This window comes from Phyllobates terribilis, unplaced genomic scaffold (assembly GCF_046119375.1).
Source record: "Phyllobates terribilis strain yellow unplaced genomic scaffold, ASM4611937v1 Scaffold_2__4_contigs__length_985480577, whole genome shotgun sequence".
NCBI lineage: Eukaryota > Metazoa > Chordata > Amphibia > Anura > Dendrobatidae > Phyllobates > Phyllobates terribilis.
In genome coordinates, this window is record NW_027362762.1 from 752,068,560 (window position 1) to 752,084,069 (window position 15,510).

At 43.8% G+C, this 15,510-nt stretch overlaps 1 protein-coding gene across 1 annotated transcript in view; it reads left to right on the forward strand.

Annotated features, from left to right (window-relative positions):
- Window positions 1-5,001: 5,001 nt before the first annotated feature.
- LOC141228177 (uncharacterized) overlaps window positions 5,002-15,510 on the forward strand; it is a 781,624-nt gene continuing 771,115 nt past the window's right edge. Inside the window, exon 1 of the mRNA XM_073667298.1 lies at window positions 5,002-5,195. Coding sequence (XP_073523399.1) covers window positions 5,139-5,195 — 57 coding nt within the window. The 5' untranslated portion in view covers window positions 5,002-5,138. The remainder of the gene's footprint in view (window positions 5,196-15,510) is intronic.

Genomic DNA, 15,510 nt, shown 5'->3' on the forward strand with positions numbered 1-15,510 from the left:
TTTCAAAGTCATGAAAATACAGAAAAATCTTTAAATGAGAAGGTGTGTCCAAACTTTTGGTCTGTACTGTATGTAGGACGATTGATTGGTTTCCGGTACAAGGATGTCTTTATTTCATTGTTCTGTAGCTTGATGATGGTGTCCAAAAAGTTAATTTCAGTACAGGAGTAGTTGAGTGTTAGGTTGATGGTGGGATGAAATCGATTAAAGTGTTCATGGAACGTCTTCAGCTGTTGCTCAGACCCCGTCCAGATGATTAAAATATCGTCAATGAAACGATAGTAGGCCAGAGGCCTGATGGGACATGAGGACAAAAAGTCACTTTCAAGCTTGGCCATGAAAAGATTTGCGTACTGTGGAGCCATTTTACTTCCCATCGCTGTACCAGTTTCCTGTAGATATATGTTGTTATCAAATTCAAAGTAATTGTGGGTGAGGATGAATTCTGTAAGTTTGACTACACAATCAGCAACAATTCCGGTATTTTCTATGACGATTTTGCAGGCATTTAATCCATCCTTGTGTGGGATATTTGAATACAAAGATTCCACATCCATGGTGGCCAGGATGGTTCCTTCTGGTAGAGGACCTATTGCTGCTAGTTTATTCAGTAGGTCTGTCGTGTCCTGAATGTAGCTGGGTGTACTCTTTACCAGTGGTTTAAGAACACACTCTACCCATCCAGAAACTTGCTCAGTAAGGGTGCCCACACATGAAATAATTGGTCTTCCTGGATTTCCAGATTTGTGGATTTTGGGGAGCATATAGAATGTCCCTATTCTTGGAATCTCTGGTATCAGGTCATCTGCTCTTATGGATTTGTCAGGCAGACAAGATACCAACTTGTTTAGTTCCTTGTAATAGTCCTATGTAGGGTCAGACTCCATTTTTTGTAGTAGCACGTGTCCATCAGTTGTCTGTTTGCTTCCTTCATGTAGTCTGATGTGTTCATCATCACTATTGCACCACCCTTGTCAGCAGGTTTAATGATGATTTGTTGGTTTTCAAAGATTGTATGGCCTTTCTCTCCTGGGCACTGATGTTGGATGCTTGTCTCCGGTTTGTGTCTAGGATGGTGGATTTTATCACATGTCTGAAGGAGTCTATACATGTATGAAAATGAGGGTTTCGTCCAGATGGAGGTGTCCAATCTGACCTCTTCTTGGTTGTCAAGATCCCTTTTCCTTCAGTTCGGGTGGGTTCTGAATCTTCTGTAGCATTGAAGTATTCCCTCAGGCGCAATCTCCTGAAATAATTTTCCATATCACTACAGAGTTCAGTTTTATCTAGGGCCTTAGTAGGAAAAAATGAGAGTCCCGTAGAAAGCACAGCCAGCTCCGCTTTGTTGGGTGAATAATCTGAGAGATTGATGACACAGTTAGATGCTTCTGTGTCTGGAATGGAGTGGTTGTTCAAATTGTCAGGTTTTGGCTTTGTTTTGTAACTTTTTGTATAGTGTCCTAAGTTTAGGCGCAATCTGTGCAGCTTCTTTTCCTTGTTATGAATCAGAAGGGTCCTTATAGCCAGAACTGTTTATCTCTTCCATAATAACTCAGCTTTTCATCACCTGTCTTACCTATTGCATTTTTTGTTTCTTATTGTGTATAAATATGTGACTCTTCAGATTTTGAGGTATACTAGCCTGATGAAGAGACCTGCATAGTCTCGAAAGCTTGCAATTTGATACCATATTTTCAGTTAGCCATTAAAAGGTATCAACCACTGAGGACTCTCAAATCTAAATATTTGGCAATTATCAAGACACCCTCAATAAAGGAGTAGTTCTGCAGGTGGGGACCACAGACCACATCTCAGTACCAATGCTTTCTGGCTGATGTTTTGGTCACTTTTGAATGTTGGTTGTGCTTTCAAACTCGTGGTAGCATGAGATGGACTCTACAACCCACAGACGTTGCTCAGGTAGTGCAGTTCATCCAGGATGGCACATCAATGTGAGCTGTGGCAAGAAGGTTTGCTGTGTCTTTAAGCGTAGTGTCCAGAGGCTGGAGGCGTTATCAGGAGACAGGCCAGTACACCAGGAGACGTGGAGGGGACCGTAGGAGGGCAACAACCCAGCAGCAGGACCGCTACCTCCACCTTTGTGCAAGGAGGAACAGGAGGAGCACTGCCAGAGTCCTGCAAAATGACCTCCAGCATGCCACAAATGTGCATGTGTCTGCACAAACGGTTACCGACTCCATGAGGGGGTGGTATGAGGGCACGACGTCCACAGAGGGGGGTTGTGCTCACAGCCCAACACCATTCAGGATGCTTGGCATTTGCCACAGAACACCAGGATTAGCAAAGTCGCCACTGGCGCCCTGTGCTCTTCAAAGATGAAAGCAAGGTCACACTGAGCACGTGACAGAATCTGAAGACGTCGTGGAGAGCGATCTGCTGCCTGCAACATCCTTCAGCATGACCGGTTTGGCAGTGGGTCAGTAATGGTGTGGGGTGCCATTTCTTTGGAGGGCCGCACAGCCCTCCATATGCTCGCCAGAGGTAGCTGGACTGCCATTAGGTACCGAGATGAGATCCTCAGACCCCTTGTGAGACCATATGCTGGTGCGGTTGGCCCTGGATTCATCCTAATGCAGGACAATGCCAGACCTCATGTGGCTGGAGTGTGTCAGCAGTTCCTGCAAGATGAAGGCATTGATGCTATGGACTGGCCCGCCCGTTCCCCAGACCTGAATCCGATTGCGCACATCTGGGACATCATGTCTTGCTCCATCCACCAACGTCACGTTGCACCACAGACTGTCCAGGAGTTGGCGGATGCTGTAGTCCAGGTCTGGGAGGAGATCCCACAGGAGACCATCCGCAACCTCATCAGGAGCATGCCCAGGTGTTGTAGGGAGGTCATACAGGCACGTGGAGGCCACACACAATACTGAGCCTCATTTTAACTTGTTGTAAGGACATTACATAAAAGTTGGATCAGCTTGTAGTGTGTTTTTCCACTTTAATTTTGGGGGTGACTCCAAATCCAGGCCTCCATTGGTTAATAAATTTTATTTCCATTGATGATTTTTGTGTGATTTTGTTGTCCGCACATTCAACTTTGTACAGAACAAAGTATTCAATGAGAATATTTCATTCATTCAGATCTAGAATGTGTTATTTGAGTGTTCCCTTTATTTTTTTGAGAAGTGTAGTTGGCTGGCTGAACATGGAAGCAAAACAAAACATACAATCCTCATGGGCAAAACATAGCTCAGATCTTTTGCCTTGTGCTGTGAACATCTCATTGACCTATATGCAAATGACCACTATTTGTAAGGATCAACACAACAGTTACCAATCATTGGCTTCTTATTTGTCAGGGTGTCATGGGCTGTGTGCCAACAGACAGTGACTGCAGACTTATCAGTTTAGACTGCACAGACCCTCTAAGTCCATTGAGTTTATCCTATAGCCTAACATGTTGATTCAGAGGAAGGCAAAAACCCCATGGGTAAGACACTAATAACTCCATATTAGGGGAAAAATTCCTTCCCGACTCCACATACGGCAATCAGGCTAGTTTCCTGGATCAGCACCCCATCGCAGAACCTAGTGCCCATAACCTGTAATATTATATTTATCAAGAAAGGCATCCAGGCCCACCTTGAATTATATTAGTGAATAGAGCATTACAACATCATGTGGCAGAAACTTCCATAATCTCACTGCTCTTACTGTAAAGAATCTGCATCTGTGATTATGACTAAACCTGCTTTCCTCTAGATGTAGAAGATGGCCCCTTGTCCCTGTTGCAGGCCTAAGTGTAAAAAGATCATTAGAAAGATCTATGTACTGTCCCCTCATATATTTGTACATTGTAATAAAATCACCCCTAAGCTTTCAATTTTCCAAACTGAATATCTCAAGTTGAATAACCTGTCCTAGTTCTGCAGTCCATCCATTCCCTTAATAACTTTGGTTGCTCTTCTCTGCACAAGCTCTGAGGGCCTAAAATCATGTAGGCGGCAGCACATTGCCCCATGAAATAAGAATGTGCCACCAACAATATGCAAGTTGTAGGGACACCGAACAATTGTATTAAAGGGGCTGCACCCTACTAGAAAAAAACGTTTGAAAATCGGCTCATGGTGATGCCAAATTGTGTGTGTGTACATATACATATTTATATACACAATCACCTATCAGACCCCCGCCACTGCTGGCACCCCCGCCACTGCTGGCGTTTCCCACCTGTCTCCTAAGGAACATGACAACTGCAAGTAGTTAATAACATGACTGCACGTGATTCACTGTGAATTGCCGCAGGTTTGTGGTATCAGCCGTATCACCTGTAAAAATTACATTACAAACCTATGACAATCTGTGGTAAACCAGACGGGTCTGCTGCACGTCTGTCTCAGAAATCCACAGAAACCATTTCCATAACTGCCATCACTCAGGCTTTGTGCCCAAGATCCGGACGTAGCAGCGCTTTGGATGCAGCATATTTTTGCTGCGTCCAAAACGCTGCATTCTATTGAATGCAGGTAAATCCATGTGTTCACTGAACCATGAGGATTCAATACATTGCAGTGGTCAAATTTCTCTTGTGGAGACTAGCGACTGCACAAGACAAATTGACATGCTGCGGTCTGAAAAGACGCACCGCATGTCCGTGGGTGATCCGCAGCCTCAGATGCACGCATAGAGGACATGGGATTTCTACAAAAACCATCCACTATGCTGTAACATCAGGACCATGTGGGTGTGACACTGTATAATACGCAGCGGCTCCTGATCGTGTGCACATACTTTAAGAAATCCGCAGCTGGAGACCCAGCACCGCATTAATGACGGAGGCTATGGACATATGGGGGCGATTGTCTGTGGGGTCTGCTCCATGTATAACATAATGTCTGTGCTTGGGGTTACAGGTCCCCTCCCATATAACCTGCGCTCTGTAGATGAGCACGCCGCCATTCTCAGCAGTCAGTGCGGAGCCGCCGCAGCTGCACACGAGATGCTAGTGCAGACAGATCCGGCCACATGGGCTGAGGCATAGACACCACGCGCATGCGCACAAGCTGTTCTTCCACCGACCCTCGCACGCCTGACGGTGTGAACGTTAGCAACATAAAACCTAACCAGTGTGATATAACGAAGCGCCTGTATGAGGCGGTGGAGGGTACAGCATGGCGGACAACTGCACTTCGTTCGTAGCTGAGCCCAGCAGCAGCAGCTCGCAATGCGTGAGTACGACGTGCGCGCTCCCGGCTCTTCCACAGGGCACGGCGTTAACCCTGCACGCACTGGCACGGCCTGCACTTCCTGTACGATCCCTACGCTCAGCGCTGCCTTACAGTAATGACTGTGTGGGCGGTATGCCCCGGCCCGGGTGGCAGTGGGATCGTCACTGCTGCCTGTGTGTCTGCTGCTCAGTCACCAGCACTGCTTCATCCCCCATATGAGATTCTGGCTGCTGCCTGAGGTGAAAACTGAAAATGGCGCCATCTCCGCATAGTGCTGTAAACCTGCAGTGCCTACACACCTTCCTGCCTGCGGGTTTTGGGTTTTGTTTTTACGTCGCTGGTTGTGTGGTAAAAATGACCTGGAAACCTGATTCTGCTTCTCGGCTCATTACGGCAATGCCAGGCTTGTAAAGGGCTTTTCTATCATTTTAGTGGTGGAAAAAAACATTCAGAAGTTTGGAAATAAACATAAAATGTAGTCTTTTGTCGCCATTCTTTGGAAACTCCCATCGTTACTTTCCCACCCGTGGAGCTGGGTGCCGGCTGCTGGTTTTTCCATGTTGCGCTGATGTATTCATCAATACCAGGTTGGGTACATGTGCGGTGTGCCTCGCTGTGTACTGCATTCTGTTATGGCGCTGTGGTAACAAAAATAAACAGATTTCTGATGTTTATATATAAATACATAATTTTATATATATAAAAAAAAAATGTAACACAGTTAAAGGAGTTGTACACTACTATTTACAATATGCCAAAGTGTTTTTATGATGAAAAGCTACTTCTTTATAACCCCCTCCCTCTGCCTTTTCTGCTGAACTCTCACAGGTAGCACGTGACCCCCGGCTGACGTCCCGTCTATTGAGGTGTGACTCAGCGCTGGGGTCCCCGCAGTGGCTGCTGGGTTGTGGGCGGCGTTACCCCCGCATCACACCCAGCATGCACCGTGCTCTTTCCCAATGAATGGGGAGAGGCAGAGCGCGCAATGCTGGGTATGACATGCTTGGTAACCCCGCCCAAAACCCAGCAGCCACCGTGGAAGACGGAAGAGACAGACCCCCGACTGCAGCCTGGACTTGTCGTGACGTCAGCGGATATCAGAGCCGGCTGCAGCCGGGGGTCACGTGCTGCCTGTGAGCGGCCAGTGATAGCGCCGCTCACAAGCAGAAAAGGAAGAGGGAGGTAATTACAAAGAAGCTGCTTGTCATCATAAAAACGCTTTGGCATATTTTAAATAGTAGTGGACAACCCCTTTAAGTGAATATTCCTAAAATATTATCACTGATGTCATAAATATGTCACTTAAAGGGATATTCCACTTTCACAAAAGTGGTGCCAGAACAAATTGAATCATTTTAAAACCACAGAGATGGGCCTCGCCTTCAAGGGCTTTCTCCCTGCTGCCTCTCTAGTTTTAGTATATTGGTTGCAGCAAGGACGTCCCCGCCGAGCTCAGTGTTTGGCTGCAGCAAGGACGTCCCCGCCGAGCTCAGTGGTTTGGCTGCAGCAAGGACGTCCCCGCCGAGCTCAGTGTTTGACTGCAGCAAGGACGTCCCCGCCGAGCTCAGTGGTTTGGCTGCAGCAAGGACGTCCCCGCCGAGCTCAGTGGTTTGGCTGCAGCAAGGACGTCCCCGCCGAGCTCAGTGGTTTGGCTGCAGCAAGGACGTCCCCGCCGAGCTCAGTGGTTTGGCTGCAGCAAGGACGTCCCCGCCGAGCTCAGTGGTTTGGCTGCAGCAAGGACGTCCCCGCCGAGCTCAGTGGTTTGGCTGCAGCAAGGATGTCCCCAAGGACGTCCCCGCCGAGCTCAGTGGTTTGGCTGCAGCAAGGACGTCCCCGCCGAGCTCTGGTTTGGCTGCAGCAAGGACGTCCCCGCCGAGCTCAGTGGTTTGGCTGCAGCTAGGACGTCCCCGCCGAGCTCAGTGGTTTGGCTGCAGGAAGGACGTCCCCGCCGAGCTCAGTGGTTTGGCTGCAGCAAGGACATCCCCGCCGAGCCCAGTGGTTTGGCTGCAGCAAGGTCGCCGAGCTCAGTGGTTTGGCTGCCGCAAGGACGTCGTCGCCGAGCTCACTGTTTGGCTGCAGCAATGCTGTAACTGTGGCGTCACCAATCTTGGGCATTGTTTTTATTAAAGTGGAAAACCCCTTTAGATCTCCATACACATTAAATTGAAGTCAGCCAAACCAGCAGATTTTGGCCTTCCATTTAGTGTCTATGTGGGGCCTCTAGACTCTTCCCCAGAGAGATCATGGCAGGGGAGAGAAGGATTCAGCCTTTGAATTTCAGCAGCTGATCCTTTTGTTTAGCGCAGAGATAAGCCACCACCAGAGAGTCTGCCAGCTTCATACAGAGCACAGGAGCGCTGGCTGATATAGGGGAGGGAGCTATAGCAGTCAGCTGAAGAATGGTAATGCAGATAGTTTGACACCCAGAGGCCCCATACAAGCTAGAAACCTATGTGCAGGGATAATTAGATGTGCAAACTGACTGCAAAAAATAAGTGATTTGACTTTTGTGGCAATGTATAAAAACACTGTATGGGTGTGTTCAGATGTTGCAGCTTCAGGGTCTGTTGACAGACGCTGAACTAGAAAGTAAAACTTCACATCCTGTTTCCTGTCTTCCAAAGTTGGCTCTTCTTCAAAAGTTGCACCCACCTCTTTCCTGTTATGACCTGGCAACTGAGCTATGGTGCTGATATGCTAACAAAGCTAAGGCTTATTAAATACCTTCTGGACAGTAAAAGGATTAAGTGATTATTTCGGCACCATTCACTATATATATATATATATATATATATATATATATATATATATATATATATATATATATATATATATATATATATATATATATATATATATATATATATATATATATATATATATATATATATATTTCGAAAAGGACAGGTGCACGATACCTGTGGATCGTGTTCAGGAGATCATCGTTAGAGTACCAATAAACCTGCTGCCATTTAGTTCTAAATATTCCTTAGCTCAGTATAACCCCACCTCTGATTAGCTACCTATGCAGAGTGTACACCGAAAGCTGCAAATCAGTGGTGTGGATAGGGTTATACAGAGCACAGCATTCAGAGAACTGGTAAATCTGCAGCAGATAAAACAATGATTTTATCAGAGGTGCAGCCAGCAGCCCAGTAAGTGGCACATCACTGGAATCAGGGTCTCTACCCCTACATCATGCGGCTCACAAATAGAGTAGCAAAAAACTGGTGACAGATTCCTTTTAAGGATCCATCTGGTGGCAAGCGATTCTCCTCTAGAAACAATGCTTTCAGGGAATAATATCTGCTCATGTATCATCTGATAAATTTTGATTATATGTCCTGACAGATTTGTATGGACTCTGACAGGAAAAACTTTGTATGCTGCCAGATGAAATGGAGCTATAGTAAAAATACTATGCACTAGATTAAGAGGCTGGATATGTTTCCTACAAAAAAAGGCCAGGAAGATTTCCTGATGGAAGGCTCACATACACCCGTGCCTCACATTTGTACAGAGCAAGTACTCAACTTCTAAATGTACTCTTAGGCCCCCTTCACATGTCAGTGTCTCCAATACATGTGGTGACAGTTTTCACACGTACTGGAGACACTGACACACGTAGACCCATTCAAAGCTATGGGTCTGCGCACATGTCAGTGAGTTTCCATGGACCGAGTGTCTGTGCAAAACATCAGTGTCCGTATGTTATCAGTGTGACATGTACCGATGTCTTGGAAAACCTTTACAGTTAGCATTGTTCCCAGACACTAGGTGCTGAGTCCCATCATTGTTGCCTGGTCTCAGTGCAATCAGGTGACGCTGATGATGAGAGTTGGAGTCTGCACCCGCCAGCTGTGAATAGTACGTATTAAATAAAAACAAAATGGTGTGGGGTCTCCCTTAATTTTCCTAACCTGCTGAGGGAAAGCAGACAGCTGGGGGCTGGTGTTTAATATTCTGGGAAGGGGCCAATAACCATAAAGGTTCCCAGCCTATTAATAACAGCTCACAGCTGTTTGCTTAGCCTTTACTGGTTATCATAAAGGAGGGACCCCAAAAAAAAAAAAAAAATGACGTGGGGTCCCCCCTATTTTTAATAACCAGCAAATCCTAAACAGACAGCTGTGGGCTGATATTAATAGGCTGGGAAGGGACCATGGATATTAACCCCCCCCCCCCAGACTAATAACACCGGCTCTCTGCCGCCCCAAAACTGAAATGGGGGATCCAACATCATTCTTTTTTGGGTCCCCCCTTTTTAATAACCAGTAAAGGCTAAGCAGATAGCTGTGAGCTGTTATTAATGGGCTGGGAACCTTTATGGCTGTTGGTCCCTTCGCAGAGTATTAACACCAGCCCAGGTGTCTGCTTTCCCTCAGCTGGTTAGGAAAAACAAGGTTGACCCTACACCGTTTGTTTTTTAAATTTATTTAATATGCGCTATACACAGACGGCAGGTGCTGACTCTAACTCTCATTAGCGTCGCCTGGTCACACTGATCGCTGGAGAACATGCGACGATGATGAGAGTTGGATTCAGCGCCTGGGAACATCGCTAACTGTACTGCTTTTCCCAGAAGGCGGTACATGTGACACGGATGCCACACAGATTTTGCACACTGACATGGATAAGACAAGTACTAGTCTTTCCAGTACCGGAAATATCAAGACTTGTGAAAGAGGCCTAAAAAAGCGTTAGATTCTTGTAACTTGCCCCTGCAGTCAATTTTCATTTTTACGTTTGCATTTTTCCTTCCCCTTCTTCCAAGAGCCATAACTTTTTTATTTTTCTCATTAACATAGCCGTAAGAGGGCTTTTTTTTGCCGGACAAGTTGTAATTTCGAACTAAACAAATTCTTTTTACCATACAATATACTGAAAGATAGGCCAAATAATTTCCAAGTGGGACGAAAAGGTAAAAAATGCCATTCCGTAATTAGATTTTGGCCTTTGCTTTTATGGTAAAAAAGGCCCTGGAAACATGATTCTCCAGGTTATTGTGACTACTGCAGTACTAAACAACATAGTTTTTTTCTTGTTTTGTTTTTAATTGAAGAGGTGAAAAAAGACAAAGTTTGTAAAACAAAAAAAATGTGGTTTGTGCCGTCATTTTCTTAGACCCAAAATAATTTAATTTTTCCATCAGTACAGCTGTGTGAAGGCTTTTTGTCTGTGGTAAGCTGACTGTTTTATTGATATTAATTTGGGGTGCCTATGAGGTTTTGAATGTTTTTCGCTGTAATTTTTAGGGATGTTTGGTGATCAAAAAACTACAATTCAGGGATTTAGATTTTTTTTTTCTCTTTAAAACATTTACCTTTTATGAGTTAATTAATTTTGTATTTTGATAGACCAAACTTTTTCTGGGATAGTTGTAGCAAATGTGTTTGTTTTAATTTCCTTATTTTTAATTAGGTAAATGTGGATTATTCAAAATGTATTTATTTTCTTTTTTTGTTTCACTTTATTTTGTAGACCTCTCCCTAAGAACATGACTTTGTGATAGTCTAATTGCTTGTACTACAACCCCTGGCAAAAATTATGGAATCACCGGGCTCGGAGGATGTTCATTCAGTTGTTTAATGTTGTTGAAAAAAATCAGATCACAGACATGGCACAAAACTAAAGTCATTTCAAATGGCAACTTTAGGGCTTTAAGAAACACTAAAAGAAATCAAGATTAAAAATGTGGTACTCAGTAAGGGTAATTTTTTTCAGACCAAGCATAGGGAAAAATTATGGAATCACTCAATTCTGAGTAAAAAATTATGGAATCATGAAAAAGAAACACACAAAAGAACACTCCAATACATCACTAGTATGTTGCTGCACCACCTCTGGCTTTAATAGCAGCTTGCAGTCTCTGAGGCATGGACTTAATGAGTGACAAACAGTACTCTTCATCAATCTGGCTCCAACTTTCTCTGATTGCTGTTGCCAGATCAGCTTTGCAGGTTGGAGCCTTCCGCCAAAGATTTTCAATTGGATTGAGAACCGGACTATTTGCAGGCCATGACATTAACCTTATGTGTCTTCTTTCAAGGAATATTTTCACAGTTTTTGCTGTATGGCAGTATGCATTATCATCTTGAAAAATGATGTCATCATCCCCAAACATCCTTTCAATTGATGGGATAAGAAAACTGTCCAAAATATCAATGTAAACTTGGGCATTTATTGAAGATGTAATGACAGCCATCTCCCCAGTGCCTTTACCTGACATGCAGCCCCATATCATCAATGACTGTGCAAATTTGCATGTTCTCTTCATGCAGTCATCTTTATAAATCTCATTGGAACGGCACCAAACAAAAGTTCCAGCATCATCACCTTGCCCAATGCAGATTCGCGATTCATCACTGAATATGACTTTCATCCAGTCATCCACAGTCCACGATTGCTTTTCCTTAGCCCATTGTAACCTTGTTTTTTTCTGTTTAGGTGTTAATAAGGCTTATGTTTAGCTTTTCTGTATGTAAATCCCATTTCCTTTAGGCGGTTTCTTACAGTTTGGTCACAGACATTGACTCCAGTTTCCCCCCATTCGTTCCTCATTTGTTTTGTTGTGCATTTCCTGTTTTGGAGACATATTGCTTTAAGTTTCCGGTCTTGACGCTTTGATGTCTTCCTTGGTCTACCAGTATGTTTGCCTTTAACAACCTTCCCATGTTGTATGTATTTGGTCCAGATTTTAGTCACAGCTGACTGTGAACAACCAACATCTTTTGCAACATTGCATGATGATTTAACTTCTTTTAAGAGTTTGATAATCCTCTCCTTTGTTTCAATTGACATCTCTCCTGTTGGAGCCATGATTCATGTTAGTCCACTTGGTGCAACAGCTCTCCAAGGTGTGATCACTCCTTTTTAAATGCAGACTAACGAGCAGATCTAATTTGATGCAGGTGATAGTTTTGGAAATTAAAATTTACAGGGTGATTCCATAATTTTTTCCTCAGAATTGAGTGATTCCATAATTTTTTCCCTCTGCTTGGTCTGAAAAAAATGACTCTTACTGAGTATCACATTTTTAATCTTGATTTCTTTTAGTGTTTCTTAAGGCCCTAAAGTTGCCATTTGAAATGACTTTAGTTTTGTGCCATGTCTGTGATCTGCTTTTTTTCAACAACATTAAACAACTGAATGAACATCCTCCGAGCCCGGTGATTCCATAATTTTTGCCAGGGGTTGTATATACTGCAATACCACAGTATAATGAAAATGGAGGTCTAATATGAGGTTCAGCCTGTGGATGAGCTTTACAGGAATACCAAGCTGTCATCTCCATCAGGCCCCGGTTGCCATGGTAACTCATTGGTGCCCCACGATCACATTTTGGGGGCTGAAGATAGGAGATGGTACACGCATCGGAAACTGCTCCATTTCAATTAATCCAGGAATCTAAATGGTTAACAGCTGTGATCAGAGCTCAGCTCTGGCCACTGCTCTTAAAACATAGCCAGCCAGCATCTACTGCGTGTGGAGCGAGCCCTCTCCACACACTGTGACCCCAGTGGTGATGTACATTTTAAATAAGGTGTAAAGGGTTATTCCCATAATTATAACTTATCACTTAGCCAATGAAGTGGAAAAAGACACAGTGTGAACATACCGTAGGGACTCGCTCACATGAGCGTATACATCGGACAAGTGATATCCAATGTTTTATTGGATAGCACTGGGACCATTGTTATTCTATGGGGCAGTGCTGATCAGCTTTTTTTTCTCATAGATTTTGCTTGAGAGAAAAAATCACATCATGTTGCGATTTGCAGTACAAATTGGATGGTACGTACCCATCAAATCTATGGGCACTTGGACGACATCCCAGTGCAGTCCGATTTCTGCGGACTCACAAAATGGAGAAGATGGAGGAATTTTGTTTTCCATCTTCACCTGACAGTGTGCTATCTATGATTCTCTCAACTGAGAGAATCTGGTTACACTAAACTGACACTGATCAGAGTTTGATCAGAATGTCGTTAACATAACCGATCCGATTCTCTCGCATGAGAGAATCTACGCTCGTGGGAGCGAGCCCCAAGTCTATGTGCACACGGTGCATTTTTGGTGCTTTTTCTCCAAATGGGCCAAAAACACTAGGTATAGAAGATGGGAGAACAGTTGAGTAGAATGGCATAGAAAAACTTTATTAAATAATGTGATGTACTGATTTTTAATACATCATAAATTTACCACAAAGTTAGGACATGCGGACAAATGGTCCCACATATTACATATAAATGAGTCTCTGCAGTGGGTTTATCCCCAGGGGTCAGAGAGAGGCACTCATGTTTGAGCAGGAAGAGGGACACATAATCAGGACAATTAGAATCACAGTGGATGTGGATTATACAATTCAATTAATCCCAAAAGCAATGTAGTGCCTCACTTACCCTATTGTCAAGGGACCCAAAACCGCAAGAGATAACACAGGGACCGGATAGTGGATAAATTGAGCCTCGACGCGTGTTTCGCCAGCAGTAATCTTGGCTTTCTCAAGAGGCGTATGTGATGGTGCTTCCAGGACCTTTAAGTATGCCCCAATAGATCACATGACAGGTCATGTGATACTCCAAGATGGCTGCTGAGCAGTAGATGACGTACGGCGCATGCGCAACGGCTGTCACACATCCCATGCACGCGCTCGAGCCGTCATGACGTCGGGGCGCGACCGGAACTGCAAGGGGATGCTTATCCTGGCAGCGCGCCGAAGCCATGGTGACAGCTGAGCGCTGCATGGAACAGGAGAGGACCGAGCGCATGCGCACTGCATCTGTACACAGTGAGCCTACAAGCAGGTAGAAATACAATGTATACGGTCAAGCACAAAGAAAATAACTTTCCCATTGATCAGAACCTAAATGGCCCTTCAGGCAAGCCAGCACCTTATAGTAATATTCATGTATTGGACCAAGTGTCACAGATGCTAGATGAACATTAACATGAGACTTCAACCCAATAACCGGGTACATAAAAGGAGAAGTATTACATTGTGCCAAAAACTATGTAAGTCCAAATTTCTCAGTGCAGGTCCAATCTATCTCAATTCACAATGTTAATAAGGAGGTTAACAGATGAAATGTGTCTCGGCAGGTGATGTGGGGTAAAAGAATCTTACAACATCATCAAATTAGTAACAACTAGTGTGAGATATAAAAATCCAAACCACCACAAAGAGTAACTAAGGTTTAAAATATATTATATTTATTGATATTCTTTAAAATTAAAGATATAAAAACAGTGGATAACCCATACCACAGATATAGGGTGTTAAACCATGAATCATTACAAGAGGTGTATATACATGCTACTACTTGGCAATATATTTAGAAGGTAAATGATACTGAATATGCATAGAGAAATATCCTATTTAACAGGTGAACAGATCAATCCACATCAAAAGATATACACATGCATAATAAATAAGAGCCAACATTACCTTAAGCCAATGTTTGTATGAATGAAAGCATGGTAAACACCCACCGCTCCCGCGCCCAAAGCCCTGCTAGTTGCTGATCGTGGGGATGTAGCGGCTAACCAAACAGCTGTGAGCTGTTATTAATGGCCAGGGAACATGTTGGCCTAATGACCCCTTCCTAGGCTAAAAATAGCAGCTCTCAGCTGCCCCAGAAATGACATGAGTGGGAATTAGGGCTAATGGAATTAGGTTAGTGATGAAGAGTTTTCAACCAGACAGCCTCATTACTAAACCTGTAAGTAAAGAGTTAAAAACTCACACTGAAAGTAAAACACTTTAAAGAATGTGTCTGTTGTATTTCAAATAATAATTTAAATTAACCAATATGCTCACCCCAGGTCCAAAGGTAATCCAAGAGCGATGTCCCACGTTTCTTTTTTTTTTTTTTCCAATCTCTTTATTTAGCTCCGAAAAGCATTCATTACTGTACAAAAACGCATCAAAAAAGCACCAAAACCACAGCAAAACATGCAGTTTTGCTGCCTAGAGATGCAGAAACTTTGCAGAAATTTTTGCAATCAAATCCTGTACGTACGCAGATACCCTAAAAGTTACAAATGGGATGGGGGAAAGTGAAATTAATGACATTGGCTGTATGTTTGAGGTCGTTGTTCTGCTGCGGAATAAATTTGGAGTCAGACAGTTCCCTGATGATATTGCATGATGGATAATTATGTGGATATCTTTGTCAGCACTGAGGACACCATCAAGCCTAACCAAATGCCCTACACCATTTGCTGTAATGCAGCTTCAAACTTGCAAGGAACCAACACCATGATTCGGTGTTGGTTTCAGTACTATAGTTCTCCAAAATGTTTGGAACAACCT